Here is a 21,822-nt window from a genome sequence, read left to right on the forward strand (position 1 = left end):
AAACAATTGTTGAGACGGCTAGAGCGCCGGTGGCGGATGACCCATTCTGAAGCTGACCGGACACAGGTTAGAGCTCAGTGTCGAGCCTACCAAGTGGCGGTAGCGACAGCGAAGAAGGCTTTCTTCGCCGCCTCTATTGCATCTGCAGAAAACAGCAGCAGGAGACTCTTTCAGGTGGTCCGCAATTTAGCGGAACCACCTGCTACATCGGGGCCCAGTACGGGCCACATGATCTCCTGCAATGATTTTGCAAAGTTTTTTGCAGATAAAGTCGCTCAGATTCGGGAAGAGGTAGACGCCACCGTGGGAGCAGGGCCGGGGCGGGAGAGTGCTAGAGTCCTGTCTAGTCAAATTGCGTGGGATCAATTCCAATCTGTTACCTCCGAGGATGTGGACAGGCTGCTTGGACGAGTGAAACCAACCACCTGTCTCCTTGATCCTTGCCCATCCTGGCTTATAAAAGCTAGCCGGGAAGGGCTGGGCGATGGGCTTCGTGGGGTGGTGAATGCTTCTCTCCGTGAGTGAGCCTTCCCAGACCCGCTGAAAGAAGCAGTTATTAAACCGCTTCTTAAAAAACCATCTTTAGATGCGGCCACGATGGCCAGTTATCGCCCAGTCTCAAATCTTCCATTCTTGGGCAAGGTGATTGAGCGAGTGGTTGCTGAACAACTCCAGGCACGCCTGGAAGAAGCGGACCATTTGGATCCCTTCCAATCGGGATTCAGGCCTCATCACGGGACTGAAACTGTCTTGGTCGCACTGGTTGATGATCTCCGGCGGGCTAGGGACAAAGGTGAGAGCTGTTTCCTAGTTCTGCTGGATCTCTCAGCGGCGTTTGATACCATCGACCATAACATCCTTCTGGACCGTCTTGAGGGGCTGGGAGCTGGGGGCACTGTTATACAGTGGTTCCGCTCCTTCCTCCTGGGCTGTGTTCAGAAAGTGGTGGTGGGGGATGAGTGTTCAGACCCCTGGGCTCTCACTTGTGGGGTGCCTCAGGGTTCTGTCCTCTCCCCCATGCTTTTCAACATCTACATGCAGCCACTGGGAGAGATCATCAGGGGGTTTGGGCTGGGTGTTCATCAGTATGCGGATGATACCCAGCTCTACCCTTCTTTCAAATCAGAACCAGTGAAGGCGGTGACAGTCCTGTGTGAGTGTCTGGAGGCGGTTGGAGGATGGATGGCGGCAAACAGATTGAGATTGAATCCTGACAAGACAGAAGTACTGTTTCTGGGGGACAGGAGGCGGGCAGGTGTGGGGGATTCCCTGGCCCTGAATGGGGTAACCGTGCCCCTGAAGGACCAGGTGCACAGCCTGGGAGTCATTTTGGACTCACAGCTGTCCATGGAGGCACAGGTTAAATCCGTGTCCAGGGCAGCTGTGTACCAGCTCCATCTGGTACGTAGGCTGAGACCCTATCTGCCCGCGGACTGCCTCGCCAGAGTGGTGCATGCTCTGGTTATCTCTCGCTTGGACTACTGCAATGCGCTCTATGTGGGGCTACCTTTGAAGGTGACCCGGAAACTACAACTAATCCAGAATGCAGCAGCCAGACTGGTGACTGGGAACGGCCGCCGAGACCATATAACACCGGTCTTGAAAGACCTACATTGGCTCCCAGTACGTTTCCGAGCACAATTCAAAGTGTTGGTGCTGACCTTTAAAGCCCTAAACGGCCTCGGTCCAGTATACCTGAAGGAGCGTCTCCACCTCCATCGTTCTACCCGGACACTGAGGTCCAGCTCCGAGGGCCTTCTGGCGGTTCCCTCACTGCGAGAAGCCAAGTTACAGGGAACCAGGCAGAGGGCCTTCTCGGTAGTGGCGCCCTCCCTGTGGAACGCCCTCCCACCAGATGTCAAAGAGAACAACAACTACCTGACTTTTAGAAGACATCTGAAGGCAGCCCTGTTTAGGGAAGCTTTTAATGTTTGATGTATCATAGTATTTTAATATTCTTTTGGAAGCCGCCCAGAGTGGCTGGGGAAACCCAGCCAGATGGGCGGGGTATAAATAATAAATTATTATTATTATTATTATTATATAGCCAGTTCTGGTGTCTGAGAAGCTGGTTAATTTCAAATTCTTTCTGATTCTGCCCATAGCTGGCAACCACTGCCAGGCTCTGTCCACCACTCATCAATTTCTGCCCTGCTAGGCTCCTAACAAGTTTTTACTCTGCTGCTGGGTCCTTCTAGAGCATCATAATTTTTGAAATTAAATGGTCATCCTAGTGGCAATATTCCTGCTTCCACATTCAAGGCTGAATAGGCTGTGAATCTTCAAGTTTGTTGCTGTGCTAAAAGGTTTTTTTGTGGAGAAGCTAATCTATTGCCTTACATGAGGAACTATCCATGAGCGTGTCTGTCAGAGAAATGTCTTGTTCTCCCTTCATTACTGTTGAAGTAATCCATCACTGCGTGCTCTAAATGGACTGTCATACTGTTGTCTAGTAAAAGTCACCCATCGCTCCCTGACTGCCGACTGTGGTGGATGGTTGAAAAGGCAATATCAACTGCAATCAAGAACATGTAGACAGAATTTACAGCCTCACATCCCACTGAGCTCTCTCTACTGCAAGGATTACCTGTCTTAATAATCACCCAGAGCATTTGTTTGTCCAACTTCTGTTCCAATTCATTGGCTTATGTTGCTTCCTTATTGTTGTTCTTCTTAAGCCAAATAAATAGAGTGGGTTAGATCTGTTGAAATGGCTGGGCCTCCCCCGCCACTCTGGGCGGCTTCCAACAGAATATTAAACACACAATAAAACATCAAACATTAAAAACTTCCCTAAACAAGGCTGCCTTCAGATATTTTCTAATAGTCAGGTAGTAGTTTATTTCCTTGACATCTGATGGGAGGAAGTTCCACAGGGCGGGTGCCACTACCGAGAAGGCCCTCTGCCTGGATCTCTGTAACTTTGCTTCTCACAGCATCCACTCTACCACTGAACTATGGATTGTCCCCAAGATCCTTGGTTGATTTCACCCAGTTTTGTCTACTCAAACTGGCAGTGCCTTGCTTGGGTAGAAGCCAGTGGAGGCTGATCCATTAAGGTAGATGGGTCACTAACCCACCAACTTCAGTCTTCCCTCACTTAGCCCCCACCTGCATGTCTTCTTTCTTATAGCCAGTCCAAGGTTGTAAGTCTCGGGGTTGTCCTTTGTAGAACTCAGCAAGGAAGAGGCTGGGGGTAATCCTAGAATTAGTTGGCTCTGGCTGTCATTGACTCTGACTCCACCTACTGTTGCTCTCTCTGCCTTCGACCTAACGGGCATCGGCCACCATGGCTGGAGACTTTCCCCTGATAATCTACCTGAGGTCATTTTACCTGGAGATGCTTGGGATTAACACTGGACATTTATGCATACAAAGCATGCACCCCACCACTGATCTATACCCCAACCCCAAGATTCTGCAAAAACATAAAATGCGGGAGTCAGCACCATTCGGCAGGTAAAAGTGATGAACTGGGTATCAGAGGATAAGGAGTTCCTTTCCTGTTTTGTTCCTTCCTAGCCTGGTGCTGTGCAGGCTGTTGGAACAAGTCCAGAAATTTTCCCACATTATTTTTCCTCCAGATGCAATACAGTGTGAATCCCCCACTGATATAAGTAGAAAAGCTCAAATTGATTTTCGTGGACGTCAGACAGGGCACAATATAATTGTCTTTAAGTTGTGAAGTACTTTGGGACTTGCAGAGCAAAAGAACTACATGTCAAGTATACCTTTTGTATTTGACATACGGGCTGAAATAACACACTTGCCATTTTTATATATATATCGTAAGCATTTATTATTTATTATGTCTATATCCTGCCTGTATTTTTCCCACAGAAAATCTCAAGGCAGACACACACACACACACACACACACACACACACACAATGCTTGGGGCTGCACCTTGAGCAAGTAATCATAGATAGCTGGTGAGAATAACATGAATCTGAATGTGGTTCTTGGCCCCAGGCTTCTCATGCCACCTTGACTTCCTGAAGTTATGCTTCTCTCTACCAAACTCATCATGTCGCTCTCATGTTGCTTGAAAATTGCATGTTCTAAAGAATTCAGGTCTCCCGCAAATACAGTAGTAGCCCCATGTTGATGACCCTTCAACATGTTGATGATCCATAGCATCTCAGAACATCATTATGTGCAGTACATCAGAACGTCACATCATCATTATATTGTGCCTTTCCTTGCTCCCTGCTCCACATTTTTGGTACTGAGCGTGGAGAAGCGCAGACTCAAATTACATTTGGGATATGAACTAGATGTGGCAGAAGTGGAAGAGGCAACTTCCCCACCCCCACCCCCTCCGTGTTTCTCCCCTTTAACTTCGTCCTTTACATTATTTTTTCTCAAGCAGCAACAGGAGCTAAAAATATTTCTAGGAAAAAATTAATGTCCCAGTGCAACTTTGGTTCCCTGTTTCTTTCATGTCTGTGCTCTCTTCTGTCAAGAGCAGACAGTGCAGAGTCTGATAGGCCTTTGACAAAGAGCTATTGATGGGGGTGGCTGTGTGAACTGGCCCGGCGTTGGTCACAGGCAGCCTCTGAGAGACCTGCTGCCCCTATATTTCAATAGACTCCAGTGTGTTGAGCCATTTGTTGAAAGGTCAGAAATGAACAGAGAAATGGAATGGTGTAAAAAAAAAATCTTGTCCTCCTATAAATATCAGTCACAGTTAAAGGCACTTTATTGTTCTTCCTCTCTCCAATGCCCCTGTGTGCATGAGAATTTCTCTCACGAAAGCTCCCTCTGTTGTGATTTCCCAAATGCCAGGCAATTCCTCAGACTGTGCAGTTATTTGAGGAGAAAGGCAGTAGCCTTTGCCTCCAGTTTGTGCCTTCCCTTCTAGATGGAGTAATAGTCATCCTCCAGGCAACACTGCGAGGTTCAGGTGATGAACAGGGAAAGTCCTGTTGTGTAAACGGACAGGCTGTGTGCAGTCCAGGGAGCTGGTCCACTGGACCAACTGCGAATTGGTGGGATTCTTCGGGTTGCTGGATCTGAGCTAGCAGTTGCCTTCATGATGACTTTAGCTGCCAAGCTAGAAGACATTGAAGCCACGTTGGAGCATCTGCTAATGGATGTGTTTGTAAGTAAAGCCTGGTTTTCAGTTCCAAAGTAATATGCTGATCATTTTAAAAGCAGCAGAATTTGGCATGTAGTAGGAACCCTTTTAAAGTCCTTGACAAGCTGCGTGTCCAGCAATATATGTCTATGAAGAAATAGTGTTGTTGTTGTTGTTGTTGTTGTTGTTGTTGTTGTTGTTGTTGTGCTTTCAGCAGAAATACATGTGAACTAGCAGAGTGTGAAGGGGAGGCAAGATATGCTTTGCATTAATTTTACAGAGTACAATTGTTTAATTTCAGTGATGCATACACAACTGGGAAAAATTACTCTAATATACTGTAGTAGCAAACCTTATTGAAAGCTACACTGATAGTGTTACAACCATTTGAGATCCAGCCGGCTTTGCAAGATAAATAGCATTGTGGTGGCTTTCCTCTGTTAGTATAGAACTATTATTACGTTCTTTCACTTCTGTGAACTGCGATTTTCTCAAGCTTAGGGTTATTTAAGAGACTTAAAAGAGGTGTCCTTTGATGTAAAATGTGTTTGATTTGATTGAGGGGGGGTGCTTGAGACATCTAGTAAACTTGCTTCATCCTTGCCTCTAGCATTGAGAAATATGTTGTGGCTTGTTGGATCTTAAAAGAAAGAGAGGGAAAATCCTCTGGATATGTTGAGATGTATATTTCAAGAAGCCTTTTAAGTTTAGCTCTTTCCCAGTCTGCATCTGCATTAGAATTTGTTTTAAGCTGTTTTAAAGATGTTTTAATTGTTTTATCACTTGTTGTTTGCTGCCCTGGGCTCCTTTGGGAGGAAGGGGGGGATATAAATTTTATCTACTATCTCCCCCCTCTCTTTCTATACACGGCTTTTTCATTTTTGTTTAAACCAGACTTTATCTGAGATCATTATGTCTGACAATCAAAAGAGGTAATCTAGATTTATTCCTAGGTGTTTGGGATCAGAAACTAGTCTAGACTCCTTCAAGTATATATTTTTAAACGTTAAAAAAAATGATAACTTGCTTGTTTTACAAGTGATTTTATCACCTCTCATGTTTCAGTTGCAGTCTTTTCCTTGCTATCTTCTACAGTGGCTTCTGTTCCTTACCTACAAGGCTCTACTCATTCTTGTGTCAAACCCTATATCATAACTCACCTCCCTTCACAGGCCTTTCCTCCTGTCTATCAAATAATGCCCTTCTTCCAGTCTCCGATGCCACCCCTTTGTGCAACAGCTTCACTTGCTCTATTTTGATCTTTGGCCATCTGCAAATCCCTATTCAAGCCCATCTTCTTCCACACATCCTCCAAGTGGCTTTCCAGAGTTTTGTACTCTGTCACTTTTTCTGCTTCACCCTCTTTGCTATTATCCAGAAAACAGTGTGTGGTCCAGCGTCCACATGGAGCCTGTCGCTTGCTAGGCTTGCCCTGTAACTTTCAAGGAAGCAGGAGGGAATATACAGAGTCAGTTCTGTTACCTCTTTTGAAATCTGTGAGACTGACCACTTGAGACAGGGCTTGCAGGCAACAAGATTTATTTCTTTATTTCTTTATTTGCACATTTACTGTTGTTCGTGTGCACTGTGCCCTACAGAATTTCGAAAAATGAAAATGAAAAGTGTCTGCCAAACGAGCTTGCAATCTAAGTTTTGCCATGATGACAAGGGGGCAATAGGCATGGGCAAGAGCACTAAGCAGTGGGGAGAGGAGCAAGTTAACAAATGGACCAAAGCACTTACCTGTCCTGAGGCTTTGCTTCATTTGGGGATGAGAATTAAGGTGTTAAGCTGAAGACTTTGTAGAAAGACAAACAATTTGAGAGAAGATGATGATCTGATGCTTAACTTAGTAGATAGGTAGCCGTGTTGGTCTGCCATAGTCAAAATAAAAAAATTCCTTCCAGTAGCACCTTAAAGACCAACTAAGTTAGTTCTTGGTATGAGCTTTCGTGTGCATGCACACTTCTTCAGATACTTAACTTAACTGATGCTTAACTTGTTCATGTTGCATAGATGGTATGCCCAATTGGATAGGGAGTTGCTGCACACCAGCTCCATGTGATCACTGATGCCAAATGTATTTATTATTACTTTTACTGATGTGTTGCAGTGAGTTCATATTTTCTTGTGCAAATGTAATCAGCAAATGGTATGCAAAATGCCTAGTCTAAGGACTGATGCACCACATGCACAATGACTGGCAATGGCTAACCTCTCTTCCACCCCTTCCAAGGAGCTCTCAGGTTTGTCGAATCATTCTTTACTCTCCACCATTCAGTCAATCAAACAATAAAATGTCATGAAAGTGTGCAATCTGTTGAGACATCCCTATTAAAACAAATACTTAAACTCATTGTTCAACCACAAAACCAGTTAAAGCAAGCGCACACACATGTCCTGTGGCAGAAACAGCAGCTATCCTACCTTCTCTGGAAGACTTTGGGGAATGGAAATGCTTTCTCTGCCCCCGTATGCCAGGAGAGAAGCCGTCTCCTTAGGCAGAGACCGCAGGTGCTCAAAGGAATAACTGCAGGAAAAGTATGCTGCTCCTTGTAACTGACTGCTGAGCCTTCAGAGGAAGGCCCCAATCCATGAAAGGAGGTTCATATTGGAGCACACATGCTGTACTGGCAACTTTGGGCAGCGGGAAGAGGAGCCTCAGGTGCCCTGCATGTGCTTTGAGGCACATATGCAGATGCTTAAATATTAATTTCAATTGGGGGGGGGGACCAAAACTGTGCAATGAATGAAATGTACACACAGAGTTCTGCTTCTTCCACTGATATTAATGGACCTTTTGGAATAGGAGAGCTCCATCTACCCTTTGAAGTTCCCATAGTCCTAAAACATCTCTAAATTGGGATTGCATATCCATTGAGCTTGCTGTTTTCTAGTTCCCATCTGCCCTGTACCTGTCCAAGCAATGGGCATTTATTCTGCTCTGAGAGCCATATGTGATGTGATATGTTGCAATTAATGTGCATATAGAATTATATATACCTAATAGGAACTTAGTAAATATTTGGTAAGCATTTCCTGCTTTCCTAAGTGGTAAGATGTTTAAGGGAAAGTAAGTACTTCGTGGTTTAGTTTCCTCTGTAGGAGTGCTCTGGAAATGTATGTGATATTGTGATATTTATTTTACTTACGTGCAAGCAGAGGAAAAGGGAGGCTAATTCAGCACCAGGTCCTCAAGAAGAGTAACTGCCTCCCAAGGATCTTTCAGCCAAATCATTGGGACATGGGTGGTGCTGTGGTCTAAGCCACTGAGCCTCTTAGGCCTGCTGATTGGAAGGTCAGTGGTTCGAATCCGCGCCACAGAGTGAGCTCCCATTGCTCTGTCCCAGCTTCTGCCAACCTTTTAGAGTTAATACTCTGGAGAGATCTGTATCCTTATAAGGGTCTCTTCTTAATAATCATGGAGCCCATGTGCTGCTCCTGACCTAGCCATGCTTTGCCTGCGCTTCAGTTGAAACGGTCTCCCTCAGTCCTTGGAGGTTTTTAAGCAGAGGTTGGATGACCATCTGCCAGGGGTGCTTTTGCTGAGATTCCTGCCTTGCAGGGTGTCAGACTAGATGACCCTTGGGGATCCCTTCAAACTCTATGATTCTAAATTGGACCCAAGAGACCAAAGCACCATCACCAGCTATTGCATGGCAGGCGAGTCAGCCAGCTCTGTGAACCTGCTCTCAGTTTAGCTGGACCCCTGCTGTGGAAGAAGAAGGATTAACAGAACATCTCCTGGTCTGGCTCCCAATTACCAGGTCTTTTAACAGGTCCACAGCCCACCACCACCTGATGCCACTGGCCCCTAGAGCTTTTTCAACCACAACCCCTTTCTCTCTCTCCCAGTCTCCATTCTCATTTTGCCAATATGATACTTTAAAACACATTCTGCCTGCATTGTGTCACCTTGAGTATATTTTGTTGTCAGTTCCTGCTTGTGATGTCTCTGTGTGTTCTTTTGCAAAAGGACACACAATAGGGGCCCATATTGCTTCATCCCTTTGTGTATGCAAACGTACATTTTTATTTTTTATTTTTAAGCAGCAGCTAACACTAAATTCAGTATGAAGCAACAGGGGAATGCAAAGTGTATTTTCACTTAAGGTCATTAGTAGATTACTAAGCATTTTGCCATCAGCATGAAAGCTAATATTCAGATTAGCATCTGGCCATTCAACTGAAATGAACTGCTGGTGAATATTGTTTCAGGTAACAGGACCCACCTGGGAATTATCCCTCAGAACCTTCCTTCCCATTCATCTTGATCTGTGTCAGTGTTATTGCTTTAAAAGTGAGATGATGCATTGTCATATGCAATGCTCTTGTGTCCTCCTTTGTTCCAGGTCTGGGGCATATGCTTGCAAATCATTGTAAAATAGAATTCTGAGGCCTTAAAATCCCAGCAGTCCTAGAGGGGGCTGCACACTTGACATTTTTGTTTTGTTCTCTTTACAAGAACGTAAATCATATGGATGGATTTACACTGAGCAACAATGATAATGAGATTGCATACATGTAAATAAGATTCAGCTGCAGAATCCTGAAAGCTCCAGAAGCCTGATTGATCACATACTTGATAAAACTCTGGTACAACATAAGAGAGCCAACAAGTTATAGGCACTATCCCCGATGGCTGATCATATATGGTGAGTGGAAATGACACCTCAAACTTTATTCCATTTGTTTCTAGTTAAAGAATAATACCGTATTTTTCGCCCTATAGGACGCACTTTTTCCCCTACAAAAATGAAGGGGAAATGTGTGTGCGTCTTATGGGGCGAATGCAGGCTTTCGCTGAAGCCTGGAGAGCGAGAGGGGTGGGTGTGCACCGACCCCTCTCGCTCTCCAGGCTTCGCGGACCTCTCCGCAAGCAGTGGGAGCGCTCCCGCTCCTTGCGGAGAGTTGCCGGCATGCCGAAGCCTGCGCGCGCTGGGATCAGCGCGTCCAGGCTTCATGGACCTCTCCGCAAGCAGTGGGAGCGCTCCCGCTCCTTGCGGAGAGTTGCCGGCATGCCGAAGCCTGCGCGCGCTGGGATCAGCGCGTCCAGGCTTCATGGACCTCTCCGCAAGCAGCGGGAGCGCTCCCGCTGCTTGTGGAGAGTTGCCGGCATGCCGAAGCCTGCGCGCGCTGGGATCAGCGCGTCCAGGCTTCGCGGACCTCTCCGCAAGCAGCGGCATGGGAATGGTTGTGGAACACCGGTATTAAATTTACGGCATGTAATGCCTTAAAGGAAAATATTATGAAAATGATTTACAGGTGGTACATGACCCCAGTCAAGCTAGCAAAAATTTACCATTTGCCTGATAATAAGTGTTGGAAATGTAAAGAAACTGAAGGTACTTTCTATCACCTTTGGTGGACATGCCCGAAGATTAAGGCTTTCTGGGAAATGATATATAATGAAATGAAAAAGGTACTTAAATGCACTTTCCCTAAGAAACCAGAGGCCTTTCTCTTGGGCATTGTCGGCCAACTGGTGCCAAAGAAGGACAGAACTTTCTTTATGTATGCTACAACAGCAGCAAGAATACTTATCGCAAAGTATTGGAAGACACAAGATCTACCCACCCTGGAAGAATGGCAGATGAAAGTGATGGACTACATGACATTGGCTGAGATGACTGGCAGAATCCGTGATCAGGGAAAGGAGACGGCGGAAGAAGAATGGAAGAAATTTAAAATCTATCTTAAGGACTATTATAAACTTGATGAATCTTAGAATGTCGAGGTTTTGAGAAAGAAAGGGTTACAGCGATATAAGATTAGACTGAAGGAAAGATTAAGAGGACAGAGGCTTGACAGAAATATCTAGAAGTTGCTAAAAAACTTTGGACATTGGGATGCAGAAAGGGGAGGTATGGGGGTGTCTGAGAAACAAGGTTTATGAAAAAAAGGTTATGAAACTATACGTGTTTGTATGTCTTTTTATATGTTTGTATTGTTTTAAAAATTTTGTAAAACCAATAAAAATTTTATAAAAAAAAAGAGAGAGAGTTGCCGGCATGCCGAAGCCTGCGCGCGCTGGGATCAGTGCGTCCAGGCTTCGCGGACCTCTCCGCAAGCAGCGGGAGCCAGCGCTGGGCTCCCACGGCTTGCAGAGAGCTGCCTGTTTGGGGGCTGGGGTCGGGGGAAGCTCGGGCCTCCCCCGCCCCAGCCCCGCGCCTGGGGGGGAATATTTTTTTTCCTTTATTTCCCCCCAAAAAAACTAGGTGCGCCTTATGGGGCGGTGCGTCCTATAGGGCGAAAAATACGGTATATTGTAAAGCTGGAAGAGCTCTTTCCTTGAGAAATACTGCCTCTAAGAGTTTCAGGATTGGCCTGGCTGGGGCACTGGTTTGTTCAGTCACCATTAATCCCTGTGAGGTTGCACCCTCAGCAAAAGAAGGTTGCTACCATTTTCTGTTTTGAAACTTTAAGTTGAGAAAGAAAGCAAGAGTGAGAGGGGCAAAAGGAGATAAAGGAGTGAGAAGAGAACTAAGAAATGTGGATATATTTAGTCCAATGTGGCAGCAGGGGAGCCTAGGTTTATAAAGACTGAAGACAACTGGTATTTGGTATAAGATGAAGATTGTGATATAAATAAAGAATATTTGAGCAAAAATTAATAATCCTGCATGCCTTAAAAATCAAGAGTGGGGAGTGAAACTCTCAGTCAAGGACATGCAAGGCCTTCAGCGTTAATTTTCAGCATTAATTATTTCCATAGCTAGCAGAGGACTAGCCAGGGTTTTTGCCTCCAAGGGGCGCCATTGAGGCTCCCAGCTTGTCTGGGCTTCAGGCGTTGGCTTGCACACCCAGCCTTCCTGCTCCTAGCTGAGCGATCCTCCTTCCCCTTTCCCCAGGAAGCAGAAGAAGGGCTCCTTGGTCTGGTTTTGCAACTGTGTGTGAGAGAAATCCTAGGTTTAGTGTTACTGTATGTTAGGTGATTATTGTTTCTACAAAGCTTTGCATTCAGGGCAGGGCACAGCCTTTGCATTTTTGTGTCGTGTGGTGGGATTTTATACAGTATGCCAATGGTTATAATGGAAGCAACTTAACGTCTGAGGTGAACAGGAATATCTGGCAGGCGTGAAGCTTTATGGTATTAGCTTGCTGGTGCAACATATATATTATTCTTTTGTGTTCTTATTCCCGCCCCCGCCCCCGCCCCCATGTCTTTAATTTGGATCTGGCCTTTAATATATAACAGTAGTTTATTTATCTCACAGCTAACCTGCAGCAAAAAATAATAATGCTATTGTTGTTTAGTCGTTTAGCCGTGTCCGACTCTTCATGATCCCATGGACCAGAGCACGCCAGGCACTCCTGTCTTCCACTGCCTCCCGCAGTTTGGTCAAACTCATGTTGGTAGCTTCGAGAACACTGTCCCACCATCTCGTCCTCTGTCGTCCCCTTCTCCTTGTGCCCTCAATCTTTTCCAACATCAGGGTCTTTTCCAGGGAGTCTTCTCTTCTCATGAGATGGCCAAAGTCTTGGAGCCTCAACTTCAGGATCTGTCCTTCCAGTGAGCACTCAGGGCTGATTTCTTTCAGAATGGATGCGTTTGATCTTCTTGCAGTCCAGGGGACTCTCAAGAGTCTCCTCCCAGCACCAGCATGGCTTTAACTATACGAACCTTTGTTGGCAAGGTGATGTCTCTGCTTTTTAAGATGCTGTCTAGGTTTGCCATCGCCTTTCTGATGTTGAGTTTCAGACCATATTTTGCGCTCTCCTCTTTCACCCTCATTAAAAGGTTCTTTAATTCCTCCTCACTTTCTGCCATCAAGGTTGTGTCATCTGCATATATGAGGTTGTTGATATTTCTTCCAGCGATCTTAATTCCGGCTTGGGATTCACCCAGCCCAGCCTTTCGCATGATGAATTCTGCATATAAGTTAAATAACCAGGGAGACAATATACAGCCTTGCCGTACTCCTTTCCCAATTTTGAACCAATCAGTTGTTCCATATCCAGTTCTAACTGTAGCTTCTTGTCCCACATAGAGATTTCTCAGGAGACAGATGAGGTGATCAGGCACTCCCATTTCTTTAAGAACTTGCCATAGTTTGCTGTGGTCGACACAGTCAAAGGCTTTTGCATAGTCAATGAAGCAGAAGTAGATGTCTTTCTGGAACTCTCTAGCTTTCTCCATAATCCAGCGCATGTTTGCAATTTGGTCTCTGGTTCCTCTGCCCCTTCGAAATCCAGCTTGCACTTCTGGGAGTTCTAGGTCCACATACTGCTTAAGCCTGCCTTGTAGAATTTTAAGCATAACCTTGCTAGCGTGTGAAATGAGTGGAATTGTGCAGTAGTTGGAGCATTCTTTGGCACTGCCCTTCTTTGGGATTGGGAGGTAGACTAGAATCATAGAATCATAGAATCATAGAGTTGGAAGAGACCACAAGGGCCATCGAGTCCAACCCCCTGCCAAGCAGGAAACACCATCAGAGCACTCCTGACATATGGTTGTCAAGCCTCTGCTTAAAGACCTCCAAAGTAGGAGACTCCACCACACTCCTTGGCAGCAAATTCCACTGTTGAACAGCTCTTACTGTCAGGAAGTTCTTCCTAATGTTTAGGTGGAATCTTCTTTCTTGTAGTTTGGATCCATTGCTCCGTGTCCGCTGCTTTGGAGCAGCAGAAAACAACCTTTCTCCCTCCTCTATGTGACATCTTTTTATATATTTGAACATGGCTATCATATCACCCCTTAACCTCCTCTTCTCCAGGCTAAACATGCCCAGCTCCCTTAGCCATTCCTCATAAGGCATCGTTTCCAGGCCTTTGACCATTTTGGTTGCCCTCCTCTGGACACGTTCCAGTTTGTCAGTGTCCTTCTTGAATTGTGGTGCCCAGAACTGGACACAGTACTCCAGGTGAGGTCTGACCAGAGCAGAATACAGTGGCACTATTACTTCCCTTGATCTAGATGCTATACTCCTATTGATGCAGCCCAGAATTGCATTGGCTTTTTTAGCTGCCGCGTCACACTGTTGGCTCATGTCAAGTTTGTGGTCAACCAAGACTCCTAGATCCTTTTCACATGTACTGCTCTCAAGCCAGGTGTCACCCATCTTGTATTTGTGCCTCTCATTTTTTTTGCCCAAGTGCATTACTTTACATTTCTCCCTGTTAAAATTCATCTTGTTTGTTTTGGCCCAGTTTTCTAATCTGTCAAGGTCGTTTTGAAGTGTGATCCTGTCCTCTGGGGTGTTAGCCACCCCTCCCAGTTTGGTGTCATCTGCAAATTTGATCAGGATGCCCTTGAGTCCATCATCCAAGTCGTTGATAAAGATGTTGAATAAGACTGGGCCCAAGACAGAACCCTGTGGCACCCCACTAGTCACTCTTCTCCAGGATGAAGAGGAACCATTGATGAGCACCCTTTGGGTTCGGTCAGTCAGCCAGTTACAAATCCACTGAGTGGTAGCATAGTCAAGACCACATTTTACCAGCTTCTCCAATCCTCTGGCCACTGCTGAGTTTTCCAAATTTGCTGGCATATTGAGTGTAGCACCTTAATAGCATCTTCGTTTAAAATTTTAAATAGTTCAGCTGGAATGTCATCACTTCCAGTGGCCTTGTTATTAGCAGTGCTTTCTAAGGCCCATTGGCCTCACTCTCCAGGATGTCTGGCTCAAGGTCAGCAACCACACTACCTGGGGTGTACGAGACATCCATTTCTTTCTGGTATAGTTCCTCCGTGTATTCTTGCCACCTCTTCTTGATGTCTTCTGCTTCTGTTAGGTCCTTTCCACTTTTGTCTTTTATTATGGTAATCTTTGTACGAAATGTTCCTTTCATATCTCCAATTTTCTTGAACAGATCTCTGGTTTTTCCCATTCTGTTGCTTTCCTCTATTTCTTTGCATTGCTCGTTTAAGAAGGCCTTCTTGCCTCTCCTTGCTATTTTTTTGGAAATCTGCATTCAATTTCCTGTATCTTTCACTATCTCCCTAGCATTTTGCTTGCCTTCTCTCCCCCACTATTTGTAAGGCTTCGTTGGACAGCCACTTTGCTTTCTTGCATTTCCTTTTCATTGGGATGGTTTTAGTTTCTGCCTCCTGTATAATGTTACGAGCCACCACCCATAGTTCTTCAGGCACTCTGTCCACCAAATCTAAATCCTTAAACCTGTTCCTCACTTCCACTGTGTATTCATAAGGGATTTGACTTAGATTGTATCTTACCGGCCCAGTGGTTTTTCCTACTTTCTTCAGTTTAAGCTTGGATTTTGCTATAAGAAGCTGATGATCTGAGCCACAGTCCACTCCAGGTCTTGTTTTTGCTGACTATATAGAGCTTCTCCATCTTTGGCTGCAGAGAATATAATCAATCTGATTTCGATGCTACCCATATGGTGATGTCCATGTGTAGAGTCGTCTCTTGTGTTGTTGGAAAAGAGTGTTTGTGATGACCAGCTTGTTCTCTTGGCAGAACTCTATTAGCCTTTGCCCTGCTTCGTTTTGAATTCCAAGGCCAAACTTGCCAGTTGTTCCTTTTATCTCTTGACTCTCTACTTTAGCATTCCAATCCCCTATAATGAGAAGAACATCCTTCTTTGGTGTCATTTCTATAAGGTGTTGTAAGTCTTCATAGAATTGGTCAATTTCAATTTCTTCAGCACTTTCTTCAGTGGTTGGTGCATAAACTTGGATTACTGTGATGTTAAAAGGTCTGCCTTGGATTCGTATCAAGATCATTCTATCATTTTTGAGATTGCATCCCAGTGCAGCTTTCGCCACTCTTTTGTTGACTATGAGGGCCACTCCATTTCTTTTACGGGATTCTTGCCCACAGTAGTAGATATGATGGTCATCCGAACTGAATTCACCCATTCCCGTCTATTTTAGTTCACTGATGCCCAGGATGTCAATATTTATTCTTGCCATCTAATTTTTGACCACATCCAACTTACCAAGGTTCATGGTTCTTACATTCCAGGTTCCTATTAAATATTTTTCTTTACAGCATTGGACTTTCCTTTCGCTTCCAGGCATATCCGCAACTGAGCATCCTTTCGGCTTTGGCCTAGCCGCTTCATCAGCTCTGAATCTACTTGTACTTGTCCTCCGCTCTTCCTCAGTAGCATGTTGGACGCCTTCTGACCTGAGGGGCCCATCTTCCAGCGTCATAACTTTTATATGCCTGTTGCCTTTGTCCATGGAGTTTTCTTGGCAGGGATACTGGAGTGGCTTGCCGGTTCCTGCTCCAGGTGGATCACGTTTGGTCAAAACTCTCCACTATGACCTGTCCATCTTGGGTGGCCCTGCATGGCATAACTCATAGCTTCTCTGAGTTATTCAAGCCCCTTCGCCATGGCTAGGCATTGATCCATGAAGGGGAATAATGCTATAAGTTGATATATAATATAATATAATATAATATAATATAATATAATATAATATAATATAATATAATATAATATAATATAATATAATATAATATAATATAATATAATATAATATTTATACCCCACCCACTCTGGGCAGCTCCCAACTGAATATTAAAAACACAATACAGCATTAAACATTAAAAACTTCCCTAAACAGGGCTGCCTTCAGATGTCTTCTAAAAGTAAGGTAGTTGTTTATTTCCTTGACATCTGGTGGGAGGGCGTTCCACAGGCCCTCTGCCTGGTTCCCTGTAACCTCACTTCTCACAGTGAGGGAACCGCCAGAAGGCCCTCAACACTGGACCTCAGTGTCCGGGCCGAGCAATGGGGGTGGAGATGCTCCTTCAGGTCTACTGGGCTGAGACTATTTAGAGCTTTAAAGCTGAGCACCAACACTTTGAATTGTGTGCAGAAATGTGCTGGAAACCAATGTAGGTCTCTCAGGACTGGTGTTATATGGTCTTGGCTGCCACTCCCAGTCACCAGTCTAGCTGCCGCATTCTGGATTAATTGCAGTTTCTGAATCACCTTCAAAGGTAGCCCCACGTAGAGCGCATTACGGTAGTCCAAGCAGGAGATAACTAGAGCATGGACCACTCTGGCAAGACATTCAGCGGGCAGGGTCTCATCCTGCGTACCAGGTGGAGCCGGTAGACAGCTGCCCTGGACACAGAATTGACCTGCTCCTCCATGGACAGCTGTGAGTCCAAAATGACTCCCAGGCTGCGCACCTGGTCCTTCAGGGGCACAGTTACCCCATTCAGGACCAGGGAGTCCCCCACTCCTGCCCCCAAGAACAGTACTTCTGTCTTGTCAGGATTCAACCTCAATCTGTTAGCCGCCATCCATCCTCCAACTGCCTCCAGGCACTCACAGAGGACCTTCACTGCCTTCACTGGTTCTGATTTGAAAGAGAGGTAGAGCTGGGTATCATCCGCATACTGATGAACACCCAGCCCAAACCCCGTGATGATCTCTCCCAGCGGCTGCATGTAGATGTTAAAAAGCATGGGGGAGAGGACAGAACCCTGAGGCACCCCCTCCTAAGACCATAAAAAATGCATACTTGTTATAAGTTACGTTGGATATTTTGTTGGGTAAATTATGCTGGAAATCAACTAAAATATTGTTTAAAAATAAAGCATTGAATTCAAATAATATATTTTCTACTTTGATGCCCTTTACGAACAACTGTTGTGAGCTGTGTATCTGTACGCAGATGCGAGGGGTGTGTGCTAAACTCCGTCTTTGACCCCTGGGGGAAAGAAAGCCTGGTTTTGCCCCTGCAGCTTTCATTAACGTGTGATCTGCTGCATGGAAGCAGCTGATTAAAGCACAGTTGTGTGACGGAAGGTGTATGTAGCAAGTCTTGTGCATGAGAAATGGCTCTCCAAACCACCTTAGCTGTTTCTGTCCCACAAAGAGTGTGAAAAGAGGAACATTGTGGCAAGCTGCTTTCCCACAAGCAACTTGGTACATGGAGGTGTACCCATGAAGTTGTGTTTTAAGCAGCCATGTGCAGGGCAAGTTGACTTTCTGCAGCTGGAGCCAAGTATGGAGATGTCCTGTGATAGTTCTAGTACTCTTCCCCCCCCCCTGCCGCCACCAACAATTTGCATGGTTATGCTTCCCTCCGCTTTTTTTTTTTTTTTGCCATTCTCATATTATCAGCAGCTTTCTCTGAGAACATAATGTTCTTGTTACAGCATTGGCACCATGCTATCTCCAAAACAGCAGTTGCCCTATTGACCCTTTCCTCCCTTTTATTCTGAAAGGACACTAGAAGGCTTTGTGGCTTCTGTGAAATGAGATAAAAAGGGAAGCATCAGACGCAGCACAACATAATTAGTTGTCCTCACTTAGCTGTCCTCAGAGCTTGTTGAACAGAGAATCGAGCAGGAGTGGTCAAACCACAGCCAAAGACTCATAGATGGGCTAAAGCGTTAAAATGGGGTGGGGGTCCTTTGAACTCTGAAAAGAATGTTAGTTGGCTTGCAGGGCTTTTAAATGCTGAATTTGGGAAATGAAGTACTGCCAGAGCTACACAACTTGTCTAGTGTTTGACTTCTTTGAAAGGCGCTTGCTAGATTCAAAAGAGTAAGGGAAGCCAGAGCAACTGTAGGCCAGGAGCACTATGGAAAATTAAAAGGATGTCTAGATGAAGCTGGCTGACACTGCTCAAAGCTCTGGGATGGTGTGAGTGTGTGTAGGCATCAGCAGTGAGCCCTGCTAGGCTGGTGGTGCCATCACAGCTGCCCAAGATGTCAGGTGCTGATGCCAGCCCTGGAATTAATCTGTCCCTAAACAAAATTAAAATGCACTGTTGAACACAGCTCTGATCTGGAAGACAAAGACAGCACTTCAGCAGTTTTCTAGTAACACCCACTGAGGATAACCAGAACTGTCCGAGAAAATCTCTGGCATTTCAGTTGGAGGTATGTAGACAGCACCAAAAATCAGTAGTGTGGATAATATTTGTTCTTTGTTGTTGTTTTTTGTTGGTGTAATAATTGTTGTTGTTTTTTGTTGGTGTAATAATTCCTGAATTTGCACTGTTGCTTCACTAAACACAATCTATTAGTACAGATTACCCAAATTTACATTCCTGAGTAGAAAGGGATTGCAAAAAAAGAAGAGGTGATAATGGACTTTTCTAAAAAGCATGGAAGAATCCAATGTGCCTTCTTACCTGCTATAATTGCTAAGCATCCTCGCAGCTCCAACTGATCACTGGTGTTGAGATCATGACATCAGTCTTAATGAAACATGCAGTAATATAAGACATTATCAAAATGTAAAGTGATCCATTAACCTATATGGGAAGCAATAGATTGCTCAGTTTGGCAGAGCTGCTGGGACTTGCTAATGGAACAAAGGGGAGCTAGTTGGTACTTTGTACAGTCACAAATCATACATAATGTAATAGCCTAACGGATACCCTTGGCTTCTGTGAAATAACCAATATTTTTTTATTTCTCTGCAAGAGGGGTGAGCTCATCTGGGTTGAACTGTGCTAAGAGTAAGCTCACAGATTCCTGGCTGGTCTATCATGCCTAAAATGGTCAAAGCCAGGCTTGGACTGTGAATTGTTGTACCCAAATCAAGTCCTAAAAGGTGTGTTCTCCAACATTTTTTATGTATGCTACAACGACAGCAAGAATACTCATCACAAAGTATTAGAAGACACAAGATCTACCCACCTTGGAAGAGTGGCAGATGAAGGTGATTGACTACATGGGACTGGCTGAAATGACTGACAGAATCCGAGACCAGGGGAAAGAGACAGCAGAAGAAGATTGGAAGAAATTTAAAATTTATCTTAAGAAATATTGCAAAATTAATGGATGTTAAAATGTTGTGGTTATATAAAGTAAGGGATTACAGCTGCTAAGGATTAAGTAAAAGAAAAGAAAAGGAATAAATTGGATAAAATTAAGGGGAAGGATTTGCTGAAATAATTTTGGGAATTGGAATGCAGAAAGGGGAGGTATGAGGAAGTCGATGAAGTAAGTTTAAGAAAAAAAGGAGCTGAAATTATACGTGTTTGTTTGTTATTGTATGTATATTTTTGTATTGTGTGTATTGTATGTCTTTTTAAAATTTGTAATAAATATTTTTTTAAAAAAGGTGTGTTCTCCAGCCTTAAGATCCCTGAATTCAACTATTTAATCTTGAGCTGGTGGGTGGGATGCAGCAAGCAGAAGGCGTTGATCTGTTGACTTTGCATCTGCCACATGTGATTATAATGACCTACCTTACAGGATTGTGGTAAGGATACAGACATGATGCAGCTGACATGCTTTGAATATGCTAAAGCTCCATGTAAAGGCTAAGCATTAACGTTTTGATGCAATGAGGTCGAGTTAAACAAGATTTAAAGTCCATATTTATTTAATATTCCTTTCCACTAGGTTTGGTTTATTGGATTTTTGTTTAGCTTCCAAAAACAAAAAGCCCTGATGTCATTTACAACAACACAACAAAATGTAAAACATCCAATCTTTGGTGCTCCCCTAATGCACAGGAATAATAATAATAAAAATATTTGCCTGTCACCAGAAGAACGACAAAGTTGGCACCAGGTGGACCTTCCTAGTCTGCTCACAGCGGCTAACAGAATTGTGCTGAGTGGCGGCAGCAGCAAGGTTAGTGGGCGGTGGCCACCTTTGGCCCCTTTGCTCTGCTACTGGAACTTTGTCCAGTAGCTTTCAGGATATGGCCCTTGCAAAAACATACCATATTTTTCGCCCTATAGGATGCACCGTCCCATAAGGCGCAACTAGTTTTTTTGGGGGGGAATAAAGGGGGGGGAATTATTTTTTCCCCCAGGCGCAGGGCTGGGGCAGGGGAAGCCCGAGCTTCCCCCGAACCCAGCCCCCAAACAGGCAGCTCTCTGCAAGCCGTGGGAGCCTAGCGCCGGCTCCCGCTGCTTGCAGAGAGGTCCGCGAAGCCTGGACGCACTGAGCTCGGCGCGCCCAAGCTTCAGCATGCAGGCAACTCTCCGCCGGGCTCCCGCTGCTTGTGGAGAGGTCCGCGAAGCCTGGACGCGCTGAGCTCGGCGCACCCAAGCTTCAGCATGCAGGCAACTCTCCGCAAAGCCTGGACGCGCTGAGCTTAGCGCGCGCAGGTTTCAGCATGCAGGCAACTCCACAAGCCGTGGGAGCCCAGCGCCGGGATCCCGCTGCTTGCAGAGAGGTCCGCGAAGCCTGGAGAGTGAGAGGGGTCGGTGCGCACCGACCCCTCTTGCTCTCCAGGCTTCAGCGAAAGCCTGCATTCGCCCCATAGGACGCACACACATTTCCCCTTCATTTTTGGAGGGGGAAAAGTGCATCCTATAGGACGAAAAATACGGTATATGAGGCAGTAGCCTAAAATACTGAGCTAATACAAGTGCCAGAGTGAGGTCCATTTCCTGCAGCCCTAAGAGCTGATCATGACATGAGAAATTATATCCGCTACAGAATCCTTTTTGTTTATGTAAGTGTTCCAGGCCAAAGGACACTTCCCTGTTCCCCTGGTGATATCAGAGCAGCATGTCTCAAAGGCAGCTGTGTCAAACAACTTCCTTCTCTGATTAATGGCTGCCCCTCAGAGGCATGTGGGGAAAAATAAAATCCAAACTATTTTCTGCACTGACAGCATTCACTCTTTTATTTATATATCTATATAGTGAACAAACTTAAGGGTGTCTCATAAATATTTAAGGAGATTGTGGAATGATAGAGGTTTTGGGGGCACACCATAAATATGTTAAACTGCAGTTTATTTTTCTGTTCTAGTGATACTTGTAGAGAGACCAGAACTGAGCAAGTGAAACTACACATGCCAAAAAATTACAGGAATTTTGCAAGGCTCTCTAA

General features: G+C 45.0%; 1 protein-coding gene and 1 long non-coding RNA gene across 4 annotated transcripts in view; one reads left to right on the forward strand and one right to left on the reverse strand.

Annotated features, from left to right (window-relative positions):
* The window catches only part of LOC308596014, a 39,411-nt gene extending 23,075 nt beyond the window's left edge, over positions 1-16,336 (reverse strand). The window contains exons 1-2 of the long non-coding RNA XR_014012267.1: positions 16,292-16,336; positions 14,728-15,355 (exon numbers count right to left, since the gene is read on the reverse strand). This is a non-coding gene — a long non-coding RNA (uncharacterized lncRNA). The remainder of the gene's footprint in view (positions 1-14,727; positions 15,356-16,291) is intronic.
* FRMD4A (FERM domain containing 4A) overlaps positions 1-21,822 on the forward strand; it is a 449,083-nt gene that overhangs the window by 126,212 nt on the left and 301,049 nt on the right. Inside the window, exon 1 of one of the 3 annotated variants that reach the window (XM_081210650.1) lies at positions 4,739-5,104. The exons of the other annotated variants lie outside the window; for them this stretch is intronic. Coding sequence (XP_081066776.1) covers positions 5,036-5,104 — 69 coding nt within the window. The 5' untranslated portion in view covers positions 4,739-5,035. Of the gene's footprint in view, positions 1-4,738; positions 5,105-21,822 lie in introns of those variants that run through there. 3 annotated transcript variants of the gene reach the window in all.

The sequence above is a fragment of the Podarcis bocagei genome (genome assembly GCF_964188305.1).
Source record: "Podarcis bocagei genome assembly, chromosome: 10".
NCBI classification, from domain to species: domain Eukaryota; kingdom Metazoa; phylum Chordata; class Lepidosauria; order Squamata; family Lacertidae; genus Podarcis; species Podarcis bocagei.